Here is a 24628-nt window from a genome sequence, read left to right on the forward strand (position 1 = left end):
ATGGGATCATGGCTGATGCTTCTCTGCTGTAGGGGAGAAGAGAGTTCCAGGAGATGCCAGCTGTGGGGCTCTCCTGGCCCTGGGGGACACCAACAGGTTCAGTCCAGCAACTGCTGCTTGTTCTTGGGTTCCACCAGCTGCTGCACAGCTCGATGCTGCTGCTCCCCCCTGGGTCTCCCCAAATACTCCCAGCAAGGGAGTGCAGCAGGTGCTGTCCCTGCCTGCAGGTGATCTCTGAAGGACAGTGAGTTCCCACTGCTGCTGCTTAAACTTTGATGAGCTGCAGCTGCAGGAATCCAGCCCCAGCATTAACATTTGATGTGGTCACCCCACGCCTGGGCACCTGTGTGTGCCAACAGGCTGCTGGCACCACCGCGGGGCACACGTGTGGCACAGACAAACCCCCTCGCTGGCTGTGTGTGGGCACATGTGGCACCCTGCCCGTACCTGCCACCCTGCCTGGTGTGGCACTGGGGGTATCCCTGTGGGCTCCGGGCTCCTCGGTGCTTCTGTGGGGCTGTGGGATTTGGACCGGTGTCAGGTTCCTCCCCTGTGTTGCTCCTCTTGGCTGTGTCTCTGCTGCCTTGGGCTCTGCAAAATTGTCACCTCTCTCCTGGCACCGCCGTTTGGCTTCAGGGATCCCTGGGCTTCATCCTCTCCGTGCTGACTGCAGGAAGAGACCAATTCCCCAGGGAAGGGCAGAGGGAGCCCCGAGAGGCCGGGAGGTGGCAGGGTCCAGTTTTTGGGTGGTGACAGCGCCATCCTCCGCAGTGTCCGTCTTGGGGGACGCTCCCAGCAGCGGGGGCCCTTCCCTGCTCCTTCGGAAAAGTCTCGGGGCCAGCGTGGTGCATCCCTTGCATTATTCATGTCGCCGTGAGCCCGGCGGTTGGGTTACAGCCGGAGCCCAGCCACCGACTCGCGGGGTGTGCGGGAGGCAGGAGGCAGCTCCCCGGGCTGCCCCGGGGCCGGTCCCGCCGCCCCAGCGCGATGCCAAGCGGGCGGCCGCCGGCGCCCGAGGGAGCCACGCACGGGCATGTGCCTCGCCAAATCCAGGCACAGGTAAATACCCTCCCGGGGCAGGCGGCGGGGTCGGGAGCCGGACGGTGTGCTGGGAGCCGGCTCATGCCGGCACAGGGCATCATCTTCCAGAGCCCCACCGGGGCCGGAGCATGAGCACCCGCCACTGCCGGGATGGCTGGCAAGAAGGGGGCTCCCAAAAAGGAGGCCAAAGGGAAGAGGGACAACGGGAAAGGGAAGGTTGGAAAGAAGGGCAAGAAGGAGGATCCCAGCGAGTCAGAGGATGCCTCGGATGCAGAGCTGCTGAAGGAAGAGGAGACAGAGGTGGTGGAGGAGGAGAAGCATGAGGAGGAGGAAGCTGCAGAGGACACCAAGAAGGGGAAGGGGAAAGAGAAGGAGAAGGGGAAGGAGAAGAAGGCATTGCCCAAGGCGGGGGTGGCAAAGAAGATAGGCCGGGGAAAGAAGGTGCAGGTGGAGACGCAGGAGGAGGAGGATGAAAGTGATGCCACGACGTCCAAGAAGAACCTGAAGGGCACCTCCAAGATGGTGATGGGGCTGGCGGCCGACAAGAAGAAGAAAGGGGCCAAGGGCGCGGAGGCCAAGGGCCAACCCAAAGAGTCCGCGGAACCCGGCCTGGCCAAGGAGGAGGAGGCGGCAGCACCAAAGACCCGGGCAAAGCGGAGCCTCCGCAGCACTTCAAAGCTCTTCATGGGCTTCAAGAAGCTGGGGTTGCATCGGCCCAAGAAGGGGCAGTTCAAGAACACATCTCGCTTCTTCTGGGGGCTGCATAAGCAAAGCACCAAGAAGAGGAAGAAGAAGAAGAACAAAGCGGTGCTCAAGTCCACCTCCAACCTGATGATGCGCTTCAAGCACGTGGGCAAGAAGAGGAAGGAGGAGGAGGCCAAGAAGAAGAAGGAGGAGGAGGCCAAGAAGGAGGCGCCATCAAAGCCATCGTTCCTGCTGCTGCGGCGGGGCGGGCAGGCCGCCGAGGACGGCGCGCTGCTCTTCCGCCGGTGCCCGGAAAGGAAATTCAAGCCGCGGGCACGGGTGCTGAGCAAGGCGGCCGCCGCCACGGGCTGGCTGGCCAGGAAGGTGCTCTCACGGCGCGGGCGGCTGACGGGGCTGACGGGGGGCAGCCGGGTGACCGACACGGCCTGGCTGTCCCGTATCGGTGCCAGGAAGCTGCCGTTCCCTGCGGAAGACGAGATCCTCAGGCACCGGGCCAACATGAAGCGGATCCCTGGCAGCAGCGGGCTGTTGGCCCCCGGCACTGTGCGGCAGGGCAGCATGGTGAGGCGTCCGTCCCGGCGGCGCTCCCAGCACGCGCCGGTGGAGCCGCCGGTGCCACGCTACGGGTGGGCCGAGGAGGAGGACAGAGCCTTCAGCCGCCGGCGTGGCTACGGCAAGGAGGAGGACGCAGCCTACGGCTCCCGCCGTGGCTATGCCAAGAAGAAAGATGGAGCCTATGGGTCCTGGCGTGGCCACCCCAAGGAGGAAGGTGGAGCCTATGGCCCCCAGCACGGCTACGCTGAGGAGGATGGAGCCTATGGCCCGTGGCACGGCTACACTGATGAGGAAGATGGAGCCTTCAGCCCCCAGCATGGCTACTCTGAGGAGGAAGAAGGCTACATGCAAAGCCCAGCCTACCCAGCTGGGTACAGGTTTGAGGATGCGGTGCCGACTCCCTATGCTGACTACCCTGGCTACGAGACGGAGGAGGAGGAGGAGTATGATGTCTATGGGGGGTTTTGGGAGGAGGGTGACCCACCGGGACATCCCTATGGCTACACAGAGCTCGAGGATGAGGGGCCGTTTGGTGGTGGGTCCCCTCTTGGCCTCTATGACCCCTATGGCAGTGACCCCGAGTATGGAGAGGAAGCAGAGGGGCCCTTCAGCTACAGGGGGGACCCCTACGAGGACTTTGGGGAGCCCTTTGCTGGGGGATACCCCGAGGGGGAGTACCCTGAGCATCACATCCAGTACAGCGAGGGGGGGTGGGCACCGCACGCCCAGTCCTCCTGCAACCCCTATGCCCTGGGGCTGGAGGAGATCGCCGAGGGCGAGGAGCCCGAGGAGTGGGAGGAAGAGGAGGAGGAGGAGAAGGACTACCCCTTCTCCATCCTCAGCGCCTCCTCACTCCGGGGCATGCGGGAGACTCTCTCCTCCAAGCTCTCCCTCAACAGGAAATTCAGGCTTTTCCCCCGGCCCCAGGTCAAGCTTTTCGGCAGGGACCGCCTGGACGTCCCCCTCCCGCCGTCTCCTCACCTGCCCGCCGCCCGCGACGAGGACGACTACGACGAGTACGAGCCGCCGCGGCCCCCAGCAGCATCCCCTGCACGCCGGGTTTCGGCAGCGCGGGCGTGCGGGAGCCCTCTGGGGCAGTTCCTCCAGCGCTCCCTCTCGCAGCCCCAGAGCCACCCGCCGCGGGGTGCGGGGGGACTGCGGGGCCTCCGCACTCCCCAGCCCTCCTACAGACGCTCCAGCCGCAGGCTGGCGGGGATGGAGAGCGCCGGTTTGGGGAGCCGGGACCCTCCACCGCGAGCATCTCCAGCCAGGGACCCTTCCCCGCCGGCGGGGCCCTGGGTGCAGCCCCCTCCCCGGGAGCCGGGGGCTGCGCGGCGGCCGTCGCTCCGCAACCCCTTCGCCAACCCCGGGCGCTCCCCATCGCCACCGCCAGCCCATCCTCGCCCCGGCAGCACACGGGGCAAGGGGTCGCTGCGATCCCTCCGTGCCAGCCTCCGGCGCTTCAACCCCGAGCCCCCCGCCCCGCCGCCGGCCGCCCCCCGCTCACCGGGGCCCGCGGGGGGGAGGCGTTTGGGGGGCCCCGCGGCAGGGTCGGGGAGACCCCTGTCAACGCGGCGGAGCAGCCCCCCCGGGCTGCCACTCCCCCAGGCCTGGCCACGGCTTCCCGAGCCCCCCACCAAGGCGGTGAAGCCGCTGCAGAGGACCCCCTTCCTGGCTCCGTCCTCCCGCCCCGGCAGCCGCCGCCTCGGCCGCCCCGGCCCCTCCTGGGATGAGGAGCTGCCCCCCTGGCAGGGAGCCCCGCGGGGTCTCGCCGGGGTGCCTCCCCCGCCCAGCCCCGCTCCCAGCACCCCCAAAAGCTTCATCCAACGCATCGGGCAGCCCCTTGCTGGGATGGCCCCCCACTCCCCGCCGGCCAGGCCGTCTGCGGAAGCAGGGGGGCACAGCCCCTCCTCGGGGCGCTCCGTGGGGCAGTCCCTCGCGTCGCTGCTCGTCAGGACCATGGCCTCCACCAAAGCCCCCCCATCCTCACCACCCTCCCGCCACCCCTCCACCCGCTCGCCCTCCTTGCCCCGGCGCCCATCCCGGCGGGACGGGAGCACCCGCAGGTCACCGAGCCCATCGTCGGGGCGCCGGGGCTGGGCCGACGCCGGGCGCCCCGTCCCCCCCTCCAACCCGCGTGGCAACCGGAGCCCCTCACCGCAGCGTCGCGCCGCTTTCCCACCCCCACACGGGCGAGCCCCCGGCTCCCCTGTCGCCCCCCGCCACGGCGCTCGGCCCCCGGGGCCGGCAGAGCCCGTCGAGGGCGAAGGGGCGGCCGGGGAGGAGGGCGCGGGGCGCTACGCGGTGGTGACGCCGCAGGTGCAGAGGTTGGGCTCCTTCCGGCGCGCGTCCCGCATGTACAAGCAGCACTGGTCCACGCAGCACGTCGTGCGGGTGCGGGAGATGCCCGACGCCTGGACGGCAGAGCAGGGCCCCCCCCAGCAGCCCACCCAGCGCGGCCGGCGGTGGGCGAGCCAGCGGGGAGCCGACATCGCCCGATACCTGAGCCAGCGCTCGCCGGGGGGCGGCTGGCGGGACAGGCACCCCTGGGCGGACGGGTACCTGGGCACCAAGCAGCCCTGGCGCACCAAGGTAACGCCGGCGGGGAGCCCCCCACGGGGGGATGGAGCCGGGGGGTGAGCCGGCGGGACCAGGGATGGGGTGGCGTGCTGAGGTGGCTGCCGGCTCCCCGGGGAACAAAGCCACTGGTGCCAGAGGGTTAGCAGCGCTCGGGGTGGGGGGTACGTGGCTATGGGTGGTCTGGGTGCTGGCGGGGGTCCTGCCATGGGGGAGCAGGCTGGAGGGGGGTCTCATCGCCCGTTGTGTGTCCCCCCACGGACGGCCCCTTTGGGGACACTTGACTCTGGTGTATGGAAATGTGGAGACGCGATCCGGCGGGGACGGGTGCGGGTGGCACGGTGACCCGGCGGGTGTCCGCTTTCCTGCCCACCGCCTGGCCGGCCGCCAGCGCAGCCTCCTGGGTGACACCCGTCCTGTGTCACCTCTGCCCGCGGCCATGGGGAGCAGCCTCAGCCCCGCGGCTCGGCCCCGTTCCATCACCTTCCCTGGAGGTGCCACCCTGCCCAGGAGCCTCCATTGCCCACCCCTTGCAGCCGTGGTGGGGGTGGCACAGCGAGCAAGACTGGGCTTCTCAGGACCAGTCTTTCCTGGAACCATCTCCAAGGATGCCTTGGTGGCCCCGTGTCCCTGTATCCCGCTCTGCTGCTCTTCTGTGACTCTCTCGCTGGGGGGTTGCAGGGCTGTGGGGTGTTTTCTTGGGGTTCCTGCCATTGCTGGCTGTGTGTCCCCTGGTTTGGGGTGACAGATGGTGGGTTTTGGGGTGTGGTGGTGACTGGGTGGGACAGCTGAGGGGTTTGGCACAGCCCTGCCGTGACAGAGCCGGGGTGGTTGCTCTGTGCAGATGCAGTCACTGTGCAGCCTGCCCATCGTGAGGTACCAGGAGCCACAGGAGGAGGACGGGCTGGAGGACATGACCCAGCTGGAGTGAGTGTCCCCATCCCCTTTGTGACCCAGGGGGCTGATGGGGCTGCTCCCCCAACCATGCGCCTTGGCTGCTCCCACCCCATCCCATTCCAACATGGGGCCACTCCAGCCTCCCAGGGCTGGAGATGCTGGGGACACACCTGGGGACCCCTCCATCCCCCTGCCACCCCATAATGCAGCCTCTGCCCCGTGCCAGGGACCTCCAGGAGGCCGCAGTGCTGAACAACATCCGGACGCGGTTCGAGCGCCAGCTCATCTATGTAAGTTTAGGGGGGCACAGCATCCCCCAAAGACCCCTGGTGTGAGATCTGTGGAGGGCCATCGCCCTCCCAGACCTTGCAGTCTCAAACCTCCCTCTCTGTCAGACCTACATCGGCAGCATCCTGGTGTCAGTGAACCCATACCGGCTCTACAACATCTATGGGACGGAGCAGGTGCTGCAGTACGAAGGCAGAGCCCTGGGGGAGAACCCACCGTGAGTACCAGGGCAGCCCCAAATATCCTGTAGGGATGGGGGCACTCCTACCTGCTGTCACCCACCTCTGGGTCCCACAGCAGCCCTGGGTGGTCCCAAGCCCCTGGAGACCCTTGGGTGCTGGACCATCTGTGTCCATGCATGGGGGCGCTTGGGGTACATTTGGGGTCCTTGTGCTGGGGCACTGAGGCACCACACCCCCTCCTTCTTCTGCTTCCCCCCACCACAGGCACCTCTTTGCCATCGCGAACGTCGCCTACTCCAAAGTGATGGATGCCAAACACAACCAGTGTATCATCATCAGGTGGGACATGGCCTCTAATCAGCACCACCCTAATTGCTGAGGTGGTGCCACTGGGGGTGGGGTGCTGGGGTTTTGGGGAGGGTTTAGGGTGGGTACTCCCTGCTTGGCTGGGGATGACCCCAACCATGCTCCCACTCCATATTTCAGTGGGGAGAGTGGGTCAGGGAAGACTGAAGCCACCAAGCTGATCCTGCGCTACCTGGCAGCCGTCAGCCAGAAACGCAGCACTGCCCCACAGGTAGGCTGCTGCCCTGGGGACACCCCCATCCCTGTGTATCTGTGTCCCCATGTCCCTGTCCTCTTTTCCCTGTGCTCTCCTCCACCCCTGCTCATGGCTTGGCTGCTCTCTCCTTGTCCCCATGCTCCCACATGGACCACGGCAGATAGAGGTACCGGGGGGGACACGTGAGCTGGGACCGTTCAAGGGGATGGAGATCGTGATGGCATCTTGGCCATGTCACCCCAGCTGCAGGGGGATGGTGGGAGGCACAGGAGGAGCTTGGTGCATGAACGTGGATGTGGTCCTTGTGTTCTCCCACATCCTCATTTAACCTGGCTGTGGTGCACACCTCGAATTTGGGCACCCACGGGTGTCTGCATGGGGCAGGGGTGGCAGGGAGGGTGGCAAGGAGTGACAAGGGGGTTGCCCCCACCATGGGAACAGCCTGTGGTGTGTCAAGTGCCCAGGATGACCCCCCAGCTCTCCTCATCACCACAACAGATCCTGGAGGCGACCCCCTTGCTGGAATCCTTCGGCAATGCCAAAACCGTGAGGAATGACAATTCCAGCAGGTTTGGGAAATTTGTGGAAATCTTTCTGGAAGAGTAAGTAATGCTGAGCAACACCTGTGTGTGGCTGTTCCCCCCTGTGTCCCCCTGCCCCGGGAGTGCCCAGCTCAGCCTGTCACCCCGCTGCCAGGCTGACCCTTGGCTCTGGGAGGACACATGGGGATGCTTTTGGGGACAAACCGTGAGTTGGAAAGGTGATAACACCTGAGGACAGGTGACTGTCCCTAGGGTAGGGGTAGGGGCAGGGACGCTGTGCCCTGGGCTGGAACCCTGACCATTCCCAGTCCCCATCCCTGTCCCCATGTTCCACCCCTCACTGACCCCTGTGTGCTGGGGGGATCATCAGGGCATGGGTGGGTGCCTTGGGGGGGTCCCAGCCCCTGCCCACGCCGAGGCTGCAGCGGGTGCCTGCTCTCCCCCCTGCAGCGGCTTGATCTGCGGTGCCATAACCTCGCAGTACCTGCTGGAGAAGTCCCGCGTGGTCTTCCAGGTGTGTGGCGAGGGGGTCCTGGGCTCTGCCCCACACTCTGCCCCTTCCGCCTCCCCCTCCCCAGCTCTGTCCTCTGCTCCCCAGGCCAAGAGCGAGCGCAACTACCACATCTTCTACGAGATGCTGGCGGGGCTGCCCGCCCAGCAGCGCCAGCGGTACTGCCTGCAGGGCGCCGAGACCTACTACTACCTGAACCAGGTAGTGTGCTCCTCCCCAGCCCCCCCCCACTGCCTGATTTTTAGGGGGCTGCCCAACCTCAGGGTGCTGGTGTGTCCCTGAGTCCTCAGTGTGTAGGTGGGGAGGGTGCTCAGGGCAGGGCGACACCCCCATGCTGGTTGCTGGCCCCTCTCCCCCCACTGAGAGCCACTGATGGACCGAGGGGGTTGTGCCAGGGTGGGAACTGTGAGATTCCTGGCAAGGACGACGCGGAGGATTTCCGCCGGCTGCTCAACACCATGGAGGTGTTGAGCTTCAGCGTGGACGAGCAGAACAGCATCTTCCGCATCCTCTCCTCCGTCCTCCACCTGGGCAACGTCTACTTTGAGAAATACGAGGTACCCTGCAGGGAGCCAAGGTGTGCTCTCCGGGCGTGGTTCGGGATGTGGCAGGTGTGGGGGGTCATCATGTCCCACCACGTCCCTGTGTCCCGCAGACCGACTGCCAGGAGGTGGCCACGGTGGTGAGCGCCACGGAGATCCGGACGGTGGCTGAGCTGCTGCAGGTGTCCCCCGAGGGCCTGCAGAAAGCCATCACCTTCAAGGTGACGGTGAGTGCAGGGGGGCACAGGCAGGGAGGGGGGTCTCTGGTCCCTGGGGACCATGGCTGGTGTTGCTAAAGCTCCATCATGCTGTTTCCCAACCAGGAAACGCTGCGGGAGAAGATTTTTACCCCTCTCACTGTTGAGAGCGCCGTGGATGCCAGGTAGAGGGAAGGGGGGCTGTGCTGCCGGGGGGACACAAGGGGATTGACCCTCAGGAATGGGGTGGGAAGTGAAATGCTAGCTGGGAAAAGAGGTGGTCAGGTCCCCCAGTGTGGATTAGGCTCTCCAGTGATTAAAACTCCAGCCCTAAGGGCTGCCCTGTGCTGTGATGGGTGCTGGCCACAGCAGTGGGGATGTACACAGTGCCATGCCATGCCATTCCAGAGCTCCAGTGCTCTTCTCCCTCCCAGGGATGCCATTGCCAAGACCCTCTACTCCCTGCTCTTTGGCTGGCTCACAGACCGCATCAACAAGCTGGTGTACCCGCGGCAGGAGGCCCTCTCCATCGCCATCCTGGACATCTACGGCTTCGAGGTGAGCAGGATCCATCCCAGCTCCATCCTGGCTCAATCCCTGCTCCATCCTCCTGGAGTCTCAGTCTCAACAGACCTTCCTTCTCGCAGGACCTCAACTTCAACAGCTTCGAGCAGCTGTGCATCAACTACGCCAACGAGTACCTGCAATTCTTCTTCAACAAGATCGTCTTCCAGGAGGAGCAGGTGGGTCAGTGGGCAGTGCCAGGCTCTGCCCCCGGGCCAGGGGAGAGAGCTCATGTGTGACCTGGATCTGCTCCCGTAGGAGGAGTATCTCCGGGAGCAGATTGAGTGGAAGGAGATCCCCTTCAGTGACAACCAGCCCTGCATCGACCTCATCTCCCAGAAGCCATACGGCATCCTCCGGATCCTGGATGACCAGAGCTGCTTCCCCCAGGTGAGAGGTGCTTGGTAATGAGACAGCAGCACTGGGTGATCACCATGGTTATGGAATCACTGTGGCCCAGGGGTGCTCTTCTCCTGGGCTGTCCTGGACAACCTGGGAGATCCTCTGGGTTTCTCTGGACTGGATAAGCCCCAAGAATCATAGAATCATCATAGAATCCCAGAATGGTTTGGGTTGGAAGGCACCTTAAAGCTCACTTAGTTCCAACCTGCTGCTGAACTGCCCAAGCTGTGTCTCACCCCTGCGTCCATCCCCAGGCCACCGACCACACGTTCCTCCAGAAGTGTCACTACCACCATGGGACAAACCCACTCTACACGAAGCCCAAGATGCCACTGCCCGAGTTCACCATCAAGCACTATGCAGGGAAGGTAACCTACCAGGTGTGTGGCAGGGGGATGCCCAGCTGGGGTGTTAAGCAGGAGGTTGATCCTGCACCAAGCAGGGAGGTGCAGCACAGAGGGGTCTGGCTGGGACCCCCCATCCCAGCCTGGAGCTCCTCACCTCACCCCATCATGCTGCCAGGCTCCTCACCATGAGATTTTGCTCTTTGCCAGGTGCACAAATTTTTGGATAAAAACTATGACCAGGTCCGTCAGGATGTGCTGGACCTGTTCATCAGCAGCAAGACCAAGGTAGGGCCCTGCCTGAGCCTGGTTTGGTGGTGACACAGGGTGCTGGTGGCCATACATCCCTTTTCATGTCCCCAACTGTGTGTCCCCATGACCAGTGAAGCCAAGGGGGACCTGAAGCAGAAGATGCCTCTGGCTCCACCCTGTGCCCTCCTTTCATGGGGTCCTCTGGGCTTTGACCCTTCAAGCATTTGACACAAATGGGCACATGGGCTGCTGTTACGCTTTGTGTCATAATCCATATCCTCATCCCCATCCCTATCCAGGGAATCCAGCCACAAATAGGGGATGCAGCTTGCTTAGAGCTGGGCAAAAAGGCAGTGGCTGGGCTGGGAAGAGGAGCCAGGGGAGCTGCACCATCCTGGCCACCTTCCTCCTCACTAACCCTTTCCATCTCCCCAAGGTGGTGGCCAACCTCTTCTTTGGCCATGCCCAGGTGATGGCCCGGCAGAGGAGCCTCATCCGGAGGAGCAGCACCAGGACACGGCGGTACAAGGCTCCCACTGTGGCCGCTCGCTTCCAGCAGTCGCTCCTGGAGCTGGTGGAGAAGATGGAGAGGTCAGAGTGGGCGGAGTGGGTAGGCAGGCCATGCACTGGGCTGGTGGGGACAGGGTGACAGTGGAACTTGAGCCCGAGGTGGCTGGGCTGGCTTTGTCCTCTGTCCTCCATGGCTAATGGGGTCTCTCTGTTGCAGGTGCAACCCCTTCTTTGTGCGCTGCCTCAAACCCAACAACAAGAAGGTGACAGCCAGGGCTTTCCAGCCTGCAGTGCTGCCAGTGCTGCCTGCCCCGCTGGCACTGGGAGCATGGTGGGAACACACTGAGCAGGGGTTTGCCCAGGCAGCCACTGAGGTTTCTCCCCGTTCCCTCCCCAGGAGCCGGGGCTCTTTGAGGCTGACGTGGTCAGCAGCCAGCTGCGCTACTCGGGCATCCTGGAGACCATCCGCATCCGCAAGGAGGGCTTCCCCATCCGCATCCCCTTCCTCGTCTTCATCGACAGGTGCCCTGGGGCTGTGGGTGGGTTACTGCCATATGGTCCAGTGAGAGGAGACCACAGAGCTTGTGGGTGTTTTGGGGGGCAGTGTTTGGGCCGGGGTTCCCCCACAGTGGGAGCTGGGAGCCCCTTGCTTTGATGCACAGCTCCGGGAGAAGCTGCATCTCCAAACATGGTGCTCGTCACTGCAAGGAGGGTCCGTGCTGGGGTCTGGTAGGGTCCTGCATGGTCACAGTGTCATGGGCTCACCCAGGTACCGCTGCCTCGTCGACATGTGGTCCAACATCATTCCCAATGGAGCCAACTGTGTGGAGATGCTGAGGAATCTCTGCACCGTTAACCCCGGCATGTACTACGTTGGCGTCACCAAGGTACTGCCCCAGGAGGGGTTTTGGCTCCAGTGGTGCCCTGGGGATGGTGGCCAAGGCAGGGGGCTCATGGCATCATCCCTGCTCCCAGCTCTTCCTTAAGGAGCAGCTGTATCAGGCACTGGAGAGCAAGCGAGCCCGTGCCCATCACCTGGCCGCGCTCACACTCCAGCGCTACGCTCGCACCTTCTTCATCAAGCGGCGCTTCCGCTCCCTCCGCCGCAAGATCGTCCTCCTGCAGAGCCGGGCACGGGGATACCTGGCCAGGTGAGGGTCCCCAGGGGGCGTCAGGGGGGCTCTGGTGGGTGGCAGAGGGTGATGGGTGGCAGAGGGTGACGGGTGCCCTCCCGCAGGCAGCGGTACCGGCGCATGCGGCACACGCTCATCAAGTTCAGGTCGCTGGTGCACATCTACGTGAACCGCCGGCGGTACCTCAAGGTGAGGTGGGGGCTGGCACATTTCAGGGGCGTCCTGGGCACCTGCTCCCACCCTGCTGCATGTTCAGTGGTGGGTCTGAAGAAAGCTCCCCCCAAACCCTGAGCCCCTCCAGGCCCCATGCTACCACCTCCTCCACGTCCCATGGGGCACTGATGGTACCTCCTTGGGATGAAAACCTGGTGACATTTGGGGAGGCAGTGGCACCCCCCAAGTTCCTGCTGCCTCTGGGTCTCCCTCCCTCCCGGTGGGACTCAGAATGGCTGCTCTGCTTGCAGAGGAAGGAGGATGCTCGCCGGCGGGCTGAGGAGGAGAAGGAGAGGATGAAGGAGGTAACAGGCGCTCAGCACGCATGTGTTGCTGTGCCCTTGTCCCTGCCACGTGCTCGCCCGCCGAGGCATCCATGGGTGCTGGCACAGGGAGCAGTGTGGTGAGTGGGCACATCCCTGTGCTGCGGTGGCAGGAGCTGACACGGAGGGAGGTGGTGGATGTCACCCACCTGGAGATCCCGGCTGAGCTGATGGGGCTGCTGGAGGCCGCTGCAGGTGAGCGGGTCCTGCAGTGCCATCGCCCCCAGCCCCTTTTCCCCATCCCTCCGGCTGTGCCATAGCTGCCCGCTGTGCCACAGCCGCCCAGGAGGTGAATGCCGGCTGCGTGGTCCTGGTGCCACCGCCGGCGCTGCAGCCCGACTCCAAGCTCACCCTCCCGCTCGACATCAACGACTACCCCATGGCCAAGTACGTGCGGGGCCACTTCCAGGTAAGGTGGACGCCGCAGCCCAGCAGTGGGGAGCCTGTCCAGACAGCTTTTGGGGGGTCCCCGGCACCCCGGTTGTGGCTGAGCGTTTAGAATCAGGGTCCCTGCGGCGGTTCCCCACACCATCCCACCGGGCTCTGCCCCAGCTTTGGCCCCAGGGACGCCATGGGGAGCAAGAGAGGCTGGATCTGGGGTGGTTGTGGTACTGTGGTGAGCTGGCTGCCACCTCCCTCCCTCCCCGTGGGTTCCTGTCGTCTCCAGAGGCCGGGGGGACCATGCTGAGGCTATCGGAGAGAGACCCGCTGAGCCCTCCTGGACGCCCGACGCGGGGCGGATCCGGAACGCTGGGGCGGGAGACCAGGTCGCTTGCTCCCAGGACCCCAGCCCCATCCCCGGCCACTTTGCCCCATTTCTCCTCTTTGCCCTCTATTTTTGCCCTGTGTTTCCCTGTCCCTGATGTCCTGAGTGGTAGCACCAGGGCTGGATCCTGCTCTCAGTCTCGCCAAAATGCTGGCATAGAATCATAGACTGGTTTGGATTGGAAGGGATGTTAAAGCCCATCTCATTCCAACCTCCTGCCATGGGCAGGGACACCTTCCACCAGACCAGGTTACTCCAAGCCCTGTCCAACCTGGCCTTGAACATTTCCAGGGGTGGGGCAGCCACAGCTTCTCTGGGCAGTCTGTGCCAGGGCCTCACCACCCCATCTCTGGTGCTGCCAGCACAGCTTGAGCCTGTCCCTTCCCCGTTCCTGACAGGCTGCCAGCCCCATCCTGTGCCCCAGCCCTTTGGCCACCCCATAGTCCCCATCCAGCATCAGCACCACGCTCAGCACCCTGGGGCCGGCCCCTCGTGGCCTGAGGCTGTCCCCAGGTAGCCACGGGTGCGGGTGTCGCCGCAGGAACCGGCGTTCGGGATGCTGACGGCCCCGCTGAAGGCCCCCCTCACCCGGCTGGATGAGGAGCTGTGCCACGAGGCACTCAGCATCTTCCAACTGGTAGGTGGGATGGCACAGGATCCATCACCGCGATCCCCTGCCTGCTCCCTGCCTGGGGCCGGAGGGAGGACCTGGCTGTCCCCGTGGCAGATCCTGCGGTTCATGGGGGACCCGGGGCTGGGCGGCCTGCAGGAGACCCTCTTCGGCAACTACATCGTGCAGAAGGGGCTGTCGGTGCCAGGGCTGCGGGATGAGCTCCTGGCACAAGCTGCCAACCAGGTCTGGCGGAACACCAACGTCAACAACGAGGAGCGGGGCTGGCTGCTGTTGGCCACCTGCCTCAGCGCCTTCCCCCCATCTGCCGCCTTCGACAAGTACCTGCTCAAGTGAGCCAGGGATGGGCATGGGGATGGGGAGCAGGGATGGCTGGGACCCTCTGGGACAGACTGGCGTTCATGCCTGGGGACATTGCTGTGGCTCTTCGGGGCACTCTCCGGGTACCTGTGCCTGAGGACACTGCTTAGGTCCAACCAGGACCTGTGGTCCTGTGCCAACCTGGCACATGTGCCTGGGGTGCCACCCAGGTCCCTCCTGCAGCACCGTCCCTTCCCCACAGGTTCGTCTCCGACTACGCCTTCGCTGGCTACAAGCCGGTGTGCCAGCGCAAGCTGATGCACGCCATGGCCCGCTCCCAGCTGGGCACGGCGGCCGCCCGCACCTTCCCGCCCTCACTGCTGGAGTGGACGGCGAACCGGCAGCAGGCCAGCATGGCCCTCGACCTGCACTGCTTCAACGGTGCGGCTGGCGCGGCACCGGGCACGGCGGTGGCCAGGGGCGGTCACAGGGTGACCACCCTCACGGGCAGGAGGGGACTGATGGGACCAGCTCACTGCCCATCCCTCCCCAGGTGACCAGTTCTCCTGCCCCATCCACTCCTGGAGCACGGGCGAGGACCTGGCAGGGGATGTCCTGAAGCACAGGTAAGCACTGGCTTGGCACCCACAGTGTCACCCCAGGGCTGTTTTGGGTGTCGCCAGGATCGGGGAGTCGGGATGCCCAGCTTGTGGGCAGGGTGTCCCCAAAAAGCTGGGGCACTGCTGGTAGCCTGTGCCCATCCCCATCCCCAGCATCTGGCTCTTGGCAGGGGGCTGGCAGAGGGCTGGCGTGGCTGGTCTGTGGCCATGAAGGTGGGTGCCCAGTGGGCCGAGCTGGCTGGCCATGACTATGTCCTGGACCTCATCTCCGACCTCGAGCTGCTCCGGGGCTTCCCCAGACAGAAATCCTGCTTCCTCATCGCATGGGATGGGACTGAGAGCCTCGGCAGGGACAGCCGGGTGTAGGTACCTGGGCAGGGATGGGTCGCCCGCTGTGGTGGGATGAACCCTGGCACCGGGCTGGATGGGTGCTGGATAGGGGTGGGTGGGCTCCTGGAGGAGGGGATCTGGCACCTAGGGGGTGCTCAGTGAGTGCATCCTCCCTCTCTACAGGGTTCTAGGACATGGGTTGGATTTGGATGAGGTGCCTCCTCCCCCAGCTGTGAAAGCCCCCACGCTGCCCTCCACAGAGATGTACCACCCCCATGGTAGGACATCCTCCCCCTGGCCCCGGTGCTGCAGTGAAGGTCTGCTGTGCTGGTGGAGCCCTGCTGCTGGCAGCTCATCCTTCCTTGTCCCCTTGCAGATGGGGAATTTGGGGAGCCACGCAGCCAGAAGGGTCTGGACCGGTACCTGGACAGCCTCTTCGATCCAGTGCTCTCCTACGGCAATGGGGTGAGAGGAGCATCCCCCTGCCCAAGGCATTTTGGGGTGCAGGTGGCTTGGCCGCCTTACCCTGATTCCTGCCCCCCCAGGAGCTGGAGAAGCCAGCCATCCTCTCACAGAGGATGAAGGGAGGAGGTGGCGTGGGAGGGGGGGACAGTGGCAGTGATGCCAATCGGAGTGGACCCCCTGTGCCTGCGGAGATGCGTCAGCCGAGGGGTGAGCGCCCCAAGCACTCCCACATCCCACCCCAGCTCCCTGCCTCAGTTTCCCAGCCTGGTCCCTGGTGGGGAGGACATGCCTGCACCCAGGACCTCACAGCTGATCTCTCCTCTTTGTCATCGCAGGCACAGAGCCGGCCCTGTCCCCACAGAGCAGGCCAGATGCCAACCAGCCACCTGGACTCCCGGTCAGTGCCGGGGGGGCTGGGGGGGTCAAGCCCCTCCTCCGCTTCAGGGCAGCTCCTTTGGGCAGCTCTTGGGATGGGTTCAGCTGGGGGTGCTGATGGCACAGTGTCCCTTGCAGGGCAGAGCAGCGGAGGGGACGCCACCCCACACCCCCCAGCCCCGGCCCTACTCGCAGAAAGCCGGTAAGGGGTCCTGGTGCAGTGGGGCAGCCACGGGGGCCCGTGGCACCGAGCCAGGGCCCAGGTGTAGGGGCAGTGTCTGGCCCCCCCTGAGCCATTCTTGACCCCACAGCAGCTGTGGGGCGGCGGTGGCCAGGAGAGCTGGTGCGGCATTCCCGGCTCAACTCGGAGCATTTCCCACGGCCCACACACGACATCCGGAACATCATCCGGCAGTGCCAGCCAGCCCTGCGCAGCTCCCAGGCCCCCAGGTACCCACCCGGGTCCCCAGCCAAGCCATGGGCACATGGGCGGGTCCATGTGCTGGCCCTGATGCCAGGGTGTAGGGAATGGTGGGGTGCAGGGAATGATGGGGTTGCAGGTGATGCCAGGTACAGGTGATGCTGGGGTACAGGTAATTCCAGCATGCGGGTGATGCCAGGATGCAGGTGATTCCAGGTATAGGCAGTGTAGGATGCTGTCTCTGCAGCAAGCTTTTTGGGAAGAAGGTGGACCCCCACGAGGAAGCCATGCAGATCCTGAAGGAACAGCTCTCGGCAGCCCGGGTGCCAGCGGCTGTGGTAGGGATGTGGCTGCCCCCATGTCCCCTCTACTAGGCTGGGGGTGTCACTGGCCCTGACCACAGCCCCTCTGTGCCTCACAGGGGCCCAAGGAGGTGGTGGCCACAGTGAAGCCGGTGCCCAGTGCCAGGTACCAGCTGCGAGCACCCACAGGGCGTCCAGCAGCCACTCGGCCCCCAGGTATTGCTGGGCAGAGCTGTGGCCCTGGGGGGGCCAGGGTGGAGTGGGGCACCTCATCCTCCCAGTGGCATTGGGTGATGCCTTATGCAGCCTGGTGCTAGTCCAGCTCCACAGCACCCTCATGGAATAGCCACTGTGTCTGGCTCGACCTGACAACTGCTCCTCGTGCCTCAGTTTCCCTGGGTGGAGGGGCCTTCCTGCAGGGCTTTCTGTCCCTTCACAGTCTCTGTCTCTCGGGAGCTCCCATCTGAGGCACAGCAGGTCCAGACCCAGCTGCACCGGAGCTGCAGTGAGGACTTCTACACCTACCACAACGTGCCCTGGAAAATATTCATCCGGAAGGAGGTACGGATTTATGGGGACACTCAGGGGCAGGCTGGTGCTGAGGTCCTAGAGGGATAAAGGGGGCTTTTCACCAAGCCCTGTTCTCTCTCCTGACAGGTTTTCTACCCTAAGGACAGCATCAACAACCCACTGCTGCTCGACCTCATCTTCAGGCAGGTGAGGCACCAAGCTGGCCCCTAAGGTCCCCCGGGGGTCCCCTGGAAGCTGAGGTATTCCCCAGTGGGGTGATGGCTCACTCATCCCACCGCATATGTCCCATCTTCCCCTGCTGAGCTGCCATGTAGGAGCTGCCCCAAGCCAGGGGGAGCGGGCAGGGCAGAGGGGCTGGGGTCCCACCACGCTCCCTGGCATGACCTCACTGCTCTCACCCTCTTCCCCAGATCTTCAACGACGTGCTGTCTGACACCTGCATCCGGATCAGCCAGGAGGAGCGGCTCCGCTTGAAATCCCTCTTTGGTAACCCCTGACCACATCCCTGTGTCCTGCTGCTCCTTGCCTGGGGGGGTTCACACACCTGGGGGGCTCAAACCCAGCCTCTCTGGTGCCTAGCCTCATCTCCTGGGGTCACGACTGGCAAAACTGGGGTAGTTTTGCCTCCAAATGCAATGACCCCCTGGTAACTTAGTGCTCTGTAATGTCACGAGTTCTGTCAGGTCTCAGCCAGTTGCCAGGGGGACATGGGTCTCTCCATCATGTTCCTGCCAGGTGTGGGAAGGCTATGATCATCCCTGCTCCTGCTGGGAACCATGCGTGGATCCTTCCCAGAGAGGGAGGATGCTCACCAAGAGGTATTTCCCTCTCCCCACAGCGGAAAACAAGCTTGACTCCTTCAGCCCCGTGGCCACCGAGAGTGTCAAGAGGGAGATCATCGCTGCAGCCCGGGATGGCTGTGAGGTGTATTTCTCCCGTCTCTTCCCTGCCACGGTGAGGGTCTGGCTGTGGGGCAGGTCAGCATGGGGGCCACCACGGCCCCGTGCCCCCAACTGAGGCACTGTCCTGGCCCACAGGGCAGTGTGGGGACGGGCGTGCAGATCCTGGCCGTGTCCCACACCGGCATCAAGCTGCTGCGGCTGGTGAAGGGCACCAACGTCCCCGGGGAGCAGCTGCGGGTGCTGCGGGCGTACAGGTGGGGGTGAGGAGCGTGGGAGGCCGGGGTGGGATGGGTGCCATGGGTGCTGGGTGTTTCAGCCTCCCCTCGCCCTGCCCCAGCTACGCCGACGTGCTCTTCGTGACCACCCCATCCAGGAACATGCTGGAGTTCAACCTGCGCAGCGAGAAGCTCATCCTCTTCTCCCCCAAAGCCCCCCAGGTCAAGGTCATGGTCGACCACTTCATCACGGAGCTCAGGAAGGTGGGGGGTGCCCTGGGTTCAGGGTGAGGGGGGGCATGTCCTGGGGGTCAGACCCTGCCTGTGTCCCTGCACTCGGGGGGCTGGGGTGGGCAGCGGAGGGCACCCTGTGAATAGGACCATGTATGGAATTGGGGGGGACACCCTGGGGTGGTCCTGGGGCTGCGGGTGCTCGAAGCCCCTGCGCTGGGTGGGATGTGGGTGTCCCTGTGTGTAATGGCTGTGCCAGCCTCTGCTGTGTCCAGGACTCCCAGTATGTGGTGGCTGTCAGGAACTACAGCCCAGAGGATGGGGGACAGCTCAGCTTCCACAAAGGGGACATCATCCACCTCCAGTCACTGGAGCATCCTGAGAGAGGTGAGAGGCCTCCACACTGCCCCCCACAGCGAAACACCCTCATAGGGGTGGCAGGACTGATGGCTTCACCCGCGCCAGAGGTGGTCATGTACTTGTCTTGCACCCTGTGACACCCTCTGTCCCCATGGTGTCAGACTACTACTATGGCTGCGTGGTCCGCAAGAAGGTGATGTACCTGGAGGAGCTGAAGACAGGCACCCAGGACTTTGGTGAGTGCCATGCTGCCCCATGTTTGTCCCTGGTGTGCCCTGAGCTGTGTCCCTTCCTGGGGCTGGGGGATAGTGCAGGATCCTCAGCAGGATGGTTTGGGATCTTTTCGGCACCGATCCAATGCAGGGGGATGCTCCCCTGTGGGTCCCACCCTGGGTGGCACCAGGTGCTGCCCATGTCCCTGCAGGTGACAGGCTTTGTGGCCCCTCTTCCCTGCCTTTACCTCAAATGCTGCTGAACTGCAGCTGCTTCCAGCCAAAATCTGGAAAAGGCTGGGAATGCAAAGGCAGGAGGAAGCAAACAGAGATATTTTCGGGGTGTCCACCTGGGCTGCCAGCCCAGGGCCATCCCCACCATCTGCCCGCTGCAGGGTGGAAGTTTGGGGCCATCCATGGCAGGCCAGGGCTCTTCCCTCCCGAGTACGTCCAGCCCGTCGCGGCGCCTGACTTCGTCCATTTGCCTGCGGAGAGGAAGGAGGAGCCCAGGGACAAGCAGGGCAGGGTGGCAGCTTCGGCGGCCGTGGCTGTGGCCGTGGCCTCCACTGCTGCTGCCCAGGAGCTGGACCGGAAAACCGAGGTGGGTTCTGGGCTGGGGCTGCCACATGGTGCTGGCTGTGCCCGGTGCCCACTGCCCTGCTCCGCAGGTGTCCCCGGCCAGTGCCACCTTTGCGGAGAGTCTGGAGGGAGACAGTGTTGAGCAGCTCAGGGATGTCACAGGGACCTGCCCCATGCTGGCCTTTGCCCAGCGGCATTTCCGTGCGGCACGACATGGGACCATGTGAGTGTCCAGCGGTGGGACAGGGACACGCCGTGGTGGGGACACCTGTGCCCACCTGCTCCCTTGAACTTCTGTCCCAGGGATTCCTGTGGGACAAAGGCCAGGAGGGATGTGCCCAGTGTGCTGGAGATGCTGACGTTCACCAAGGTACAGGGAAGTGGGGAGCCTGGGGTGCCCCTGCCCTGCTGTCACCTGCAGATCCCACCAAGATCCCAGGGAGAGCTCCCTGAATAGCACTCCAGCATCCCTCTGGCTGCTCCCAGGAGCTGACCCTCTCCCCCCACTCCAGATCCCCATTCAGGAGTCACTTATCGAATTTGTGGATGGTGGAATCAACAAACAGGCTGCTGAGGCTTTCCAAGGTAGGCAGGGACATGAGCATCGTGTCCCCCTGTCCCCCAGCCATTCCCAGCCCATCCTTTGAGGGCTGTGGGGGCAGGACCAGGACAGGCAGATGGAGTGGCCTGTGGGACTTAGGTCCTCTGGTCCCACTGCCCCATGTGCTTGGAACGTGCCCACCCAGGGGAGTGTGTCCCTGGGAAGGGGATGCACTGAGCTGTGTCACTGTGTGGCTTTGTTATCCCCAGCTGTGATGAAGTTCATGGGTGACCACCCTCTGCGGGGGCAGACGGAGCTGGACGCTGTCTGCACCATCCTCAAGGTAAATCCACCACCGGGGCAGTGAGTCCTGGGGGTGGCCTGGGCAAGGAGTGGCAGCTATGCCTGTCCCCAGCTCTGCGCGGAGCACGAGGTCCTGCGGGACGAGGTGTATTGCCAGATCATCAAGCAGATCACCAACAACACCAGCTCCAAGACGTGAGTCCCTACACCCAGCTGGGACAGCAGAGGCTGGAACTGGGGACACTTGTGTCCCTGGCTGGGCTGAGCTGCCACAGCGTGGGGGGAGACCCAGGGACCCCATCCCCAGCGTGATGGGTGCCACCATCGGCATCCTTGCCCTGCTCAGTGGTTTAGCCCTGGCTCTTCCCACAGGGACAGCTGCCAGAAGGGCTGGAGGCTGCTCTACATCCTCGCTGCCTACTACAAGTGCTCTGAGGTGCTCCGGCCCTTTCTCCTGGCCTTCCTGCAGGACGCTAGCAGGCACCCGGAGCTGCCCTTCCACGGTAGGGGCTGTGCACGCCCCAGGGTGCTGGGTGCGTGGTGGGGAAGGACACCCTGGGATGTCACAGGGCTCAGGAGTGGTGGCTCAGCCCCATCCTTCATCCCAGTCCGTGTTCCTGCCAGGCATCGCCAAAGCCTGCGAGCAGAACCTGCGGAAAACGCTGCAGTTCGGCGGCCGCAGCCTCTTCCCCAGCAGCATGGAGCTCAAGGCCATGGTGGTGAGGCTGGGGGCTTGTGGGTGCCCGTGGAATGTGGGGCAGGGCTGGTATCAACTTGAGGTGCCCCCTAGAAGTTCTGGATACCTGCATGGTCTCGGGATCCCTCCGTGGGCTTGGGATCTTGCCCAGACACTGCTCTGGAACTGAGCTGATCCTTTTTTGGGATCTTCCCAAAAGAGCACAGTCCTTTTTGGGGGCTGCTCTTCACTGCTTTGGGGGTGCCCTGAGCTTGCAGGGGTCCCCAGTGGGGATGCAGCTCTGTGGACATGGAGCTGGAGGTGTGATGGCTCACACAGGCAGGATGGGCAAGAGATAGGATGATCCCAATGGGATGGTCCTGTGGGATAGCTGGAGTGTCCTCTGGGGTCTTGCTGTGCAAAGGGCCCCCATGCACCCCAACAAGTCCTCCCATGCAGGCCGGACGCAGCGCCAAGCGCCAGCTCTTCCTCCTGCCCGGTGGCATCGAGAGGCACCTCAAGATCAAGACATGCTCAGTGAGTCAGAGGGGCAGGTGGCTCCATGCACCCCAGGATTGTGGTGACCCCCTCAGAGGGTGCAGATGTGAGGGGGCTGCGCTCCTCGCCTGTTCCCGCTATGGGACTTTGTTCACTGGGAAAGGCGGACCCCTTCCCTGGGCAGCCGCATGGGATGAGCCTCAATGCAGGACATGTTGGTGGCCTGGAGCACAACAGGGGGATGTGGCAGCACCCCAGCCACCTGTCCCTGTGCCCAGGTGGCTCTGGATGTGATCGAGGAGCTGTGCTGCGAGATGGGGCTGCAGCATCCAGAGGCTTTGGAGGAGTACATCCTCTTCGTGGTGACCGACAGAGGTGAGGGGCTGGCGGGAACAGGATGGGACAGGATGTGCTCGTGGTGTGGTGGCCACGCTCAGGCTCCCGGGTGGCACAGGGCAGAGTGTGCGGCCACTGACCCGCCGGGAATATGTCCTGGATGTGGCTGCTGAGACGGAGTGTCGGGACACCAGCTACACCTTCTGGTGCCGCCGTGTGGTCTGGAGCCAGCCCCTCAAGTTCGACAACGAGCTCTATGTCACTGTCCACTACAACCAGGTCAGGCCACCCCATCAGCCTCCCCCAGGGCCACCTCCCTGTCCCCCCCAGAGCGTGCCCTGTCCCCAAGCCGTGTCCCTGTGCCCTGTTTCTCCCCACCAGGTGCTCCCTGACTACCTCAAGGGGCTGTTCACCGTCCTGCCACCCGCGAGGCCGGGAGAGCAGCACTTCCCACACGTGGCCAAGCTGGCTGCGCTCCAGCACCGAGCCAAGGACCACCACCACCTCCCCACTGCGTACGGCCAGGGATGGGGCATCCTGGGGGGAAAAACACACATCCCGTGGGGTTTGGGACCCACTGGCCAGCGCTGGCCCTGACCTCGGGCTCCCCGCAGGCGGGAGATGCAGGACTACGTCCCCCCACAGCTCTTCCGCCTGCTGAAGCCCCAGTCCTGGCTGCAGATGGTGACCCAGCACGTCCAGCAAGCCAAGGCCCTCAGCGCCCACCAGGCCAGGGCACAGTTCCTGGGTGAGGGGACAGGGAGGTGACACGGATAGGGAGAGGATGCTGAGGGGATGCAATGCTAATGAGGACACAGTGCTAATGATGATGCAGTGCTTCTTGAGACACAGTCCTGCTGGAGATACAAGGTTGTTGGGGATGGGAGTTGCCCAGGAGGTGATGGGTATGGGAAGCATCATCCTGCCTGGAGGGTGATGATGATGGGGATGGAATTCTGCTGGGTGGCTCCTCTGCAGGGACTCTGGGACAGGGAGCTCCCTGTGTGGAGCCTGAGGTGCTGCACATGGAGGGCAGGATGCATTGGCAGAACAGGACAGGCTGCTCCCAGGCCCCAGTTTCCCTTAGCTGCTCCGGGGTCCAGAGCCTGAAGCAGTGCAAGGCTCCGGGATCCAAATCAGCTCCTGTCAGGCATGGAGCTGGCTGAGCCCTTGGCAGAGCCCCTGTGGGTGCAGTCCACCCTGGGGACCTGGCAGGAGTGGGTGGCAGTGGGCACTGAGACCCCGTCCTCCACCCCGCAGGGCTGCTGAGTGCCTACCCCATGTTTGGCTCATCCTTCTTCTACATCCAGAGCTGCAGCAACAACGCCATCGTCTCGCCCTGCATCCTGGCCGTCAACCAGAACGGCCTCAACTTCCTCAGCAAGGAGACCCACGTAGGTGGGGGGCTGTGTGGGACACATGGGATCATGGAATGGTTTGGTTTGGAAGGAACCTTAAAGCTCATCCAGTTCCAGGGGCATCTCCTACTAGACCAGGTTGCTCCAAGTCCAGTCCAACCTGAGGTCCCCGCTCCCCTTGGTGGGGTTCACAGGGCCACTCCCCCTGTTCCCACCAGGAACCCATCGCCAAGTTCTCGCTGAACGAGATCCAGTCCACGCGGACGCAGCGGCCGACGGCCGGATCCAGCTATCCCTACGTGGAGATCACGCTGGGAGACCTCCTGGCCCAGGGCATCACCCAGCTGCAGCTGGAGCAGGTTGGGGACACCCGAGGGGGGGCCCCACTGGGGGTCCCATGGCAGTGGCACGGTCACTGACCGCCGGCGTGTCCCCCTGGCAGGGCCTGGAGCTGTGCCGGGTGGTGGCTGTGCACATGGAGAGGCTGCTGGGCGCCCGGGAGAAGCGGCTGACGCTGCCGCCCAGCGAGATCACCCTGCTCTGAGCCCGCCGCGGCACCCCGGACCCCGGCGCGGGGCACAGCGGGTGCGGTGCCCCCGGGGCGTCCCCAGCCCGGCCGGTGCCGCCGTCCCCGCTCGCAGCTCCTGTTGTTACGGGGTTTATACAAGCCCGGGAGCCCGGCACGACTCGCTGTCCGTGCTTTTGTGCCGCACATGTTGCCGCGGGGGGGATGCTGACCCCCGTGCCTCAGTTTCCCTCTCCCAAGTGCCTTAATTTTCCCGTCCATCCCAGTGCCTGTTTCCCATCCGGTGCCTCATTTTCCTCATCCGTTCCCCTATCCCAGTGCCTCACTTCTCTCTCCATCCCTGTGCCTGCTTTCCATTCCCACGCCTCATTTTCCCCATCCGTTCCCATGCGTTTCCCCATCCCTGTGCCTCCTTTTCCCCGTCCATCCCCGTGCCTGTTTCCCCATCCCGGTGCCCCAGTTCCCTCTCCATCCCGCCCTATATCCTCAATTTCCCGATGCCCGTTCCCTCTCACCCGCACCCGTTCCCGGTCACGCCCCCGCTCGCCCCTTGCTCTCCCCGCGCCCGGCAGGGGGCGCTCGCGCCGCGCACCCGCCGCCACCTCCGCGCTCTCCGACCCTCCGCCGCCACCGCGCGCGCGCGACCCGTCCAATCAGTAGCCGGCCCTCTGCGCTCGCGCCCGCCTCCCGACCAATCAGCGCGGCGCGGGGCGGGGCGGGGGCGGTGCCGCCGGTGCCGGTAACGGCGGCGGGCGGGGCGGGGCGGGGCGCGCGCGCCGGTCGGTGCGCGCGTGCGAGGGGGCGGGGCCC

General features: G+C 64.4%; 1 protein-coding gene across 1 annotated transcript; it reads left to right on the forward strand.

The window, feature by feature from the left end:
- The first annotated feature begins 467 nt into the window (after positions 1 to 467).
- MYO15A (myosin XVA) lies at positions 468 to 24537 on the forward strand. Its single transcript, XM_064673321.1, has 63 exons — positions 468 to 4893; positions 5723 to 5805; positions 6002 to 6065; positions 6171 to 6280; positions 6510 to 6584; positions 6732 to 6822; positions 7306 to 7409; positions 7800 to 7863; positions 7948 to 8061; positions 8256 to 8417; positions 8516 to 8629; positions 8726 to 8784; positions 9034 to 9157; positions 9247 to 9342; positions 9422 to 9553; positions 9820 to 9945; positions 10120 to 10197; positions 10598 to 10752; positions 10889 to 10934; positions 11069 to 11193; positions 11441 to 11558; positions 11647 to 11822; positions 11909 to 11993; positions 12269 to 12322; positions 12454 to 12535; positions 12619 to 12749; positions 13648 to 13743; positions 13834 to 14069; positions 14300 to 14478; positions 14591 to 14663; positions 14828 to 15019; positions 15171 to 15265; positions 15364 to 15452; positions 15533 to 15659; positions 15788 to 15849; positions 15966 to 16029; positions 16139 to 16277; positions 16496 to 16586; positions 16670 to 16766; positions 16990 to 17111; positions 17208 to 17267; positions 17492 to 17567; positions 17920 to 18035; positions 18119 to 18237; positions 18321 to 18462; positions 18705 to 18816; positions 18951 to 19025; positions 19397 to 19602; positions 19670 to 19803; positions 19884 to 19950; positions 20093 to 20165; positions 20391 to 20464; positions 20537 to 20619; positions 20797 to 20927; positions 21049 to 21143; positions 21560 to 21637; positions 21877 to 21973; positions 22053 to 22213; positions 22316 to 22449; positions 22549 to 22682; positions 23195 to 23328; positions 23511 to 23651; positions 23735 to 24537. The coding sequence occupies exons 1-63, from the start codon at positions 1192 to 1194 to the stop codon at positions 23834 to 23836; spliced, it is 10476 nt and encodes a 3491-aa protein (XP_064529391.1). The 5' UTR covers positions 468 to 1191; the 3' UTR covers positions 23837 to 24537.
- The last annotated feature ends 91 nt before the right edge of the window (positions 24538 to 24628 follow it).

The sequence above is a fragment of the Pseudopipra pipra genome, chromosome 16 (assembly GCF_036250125.1).
Source record: "Pseudopipra pipra isolate bDixPip1 chromosome 16, bDixPip1.hap1, whole genome shotgun sequence".
In the NCBI taxonomy this organism is placed as follows: domain Eukaryota; kingdom Metazoa; phylum Chordata; class Aves; order Passeriformes; family Pipridae; genus Pseudopipra; species Pseudopipra pipra.

Coding starts and splice junctions, on each gene's coding strand:
- MYO15A (XM_064673321.1), top strand. CDS start 1,192: ATGGCTGGCAAGAAGGGGGCTCCCAAAAAGGAGGCCAAAGGGAAGAGG. Junction 9,158..9,246: donor TGGACATCTACGGCTTCGAG/GTGAGCAGGATC, acceptor TCCTTCTCGCAG/GACCTCAACTTCAACAGCTT. Junction 19,026..19,396: donor GACAGGCACCCAGGACTTTG/GTGAGTGCCATG, acceptor TGCCCGCTGCAG/GGTGGAAGTTTGGGGCCATC.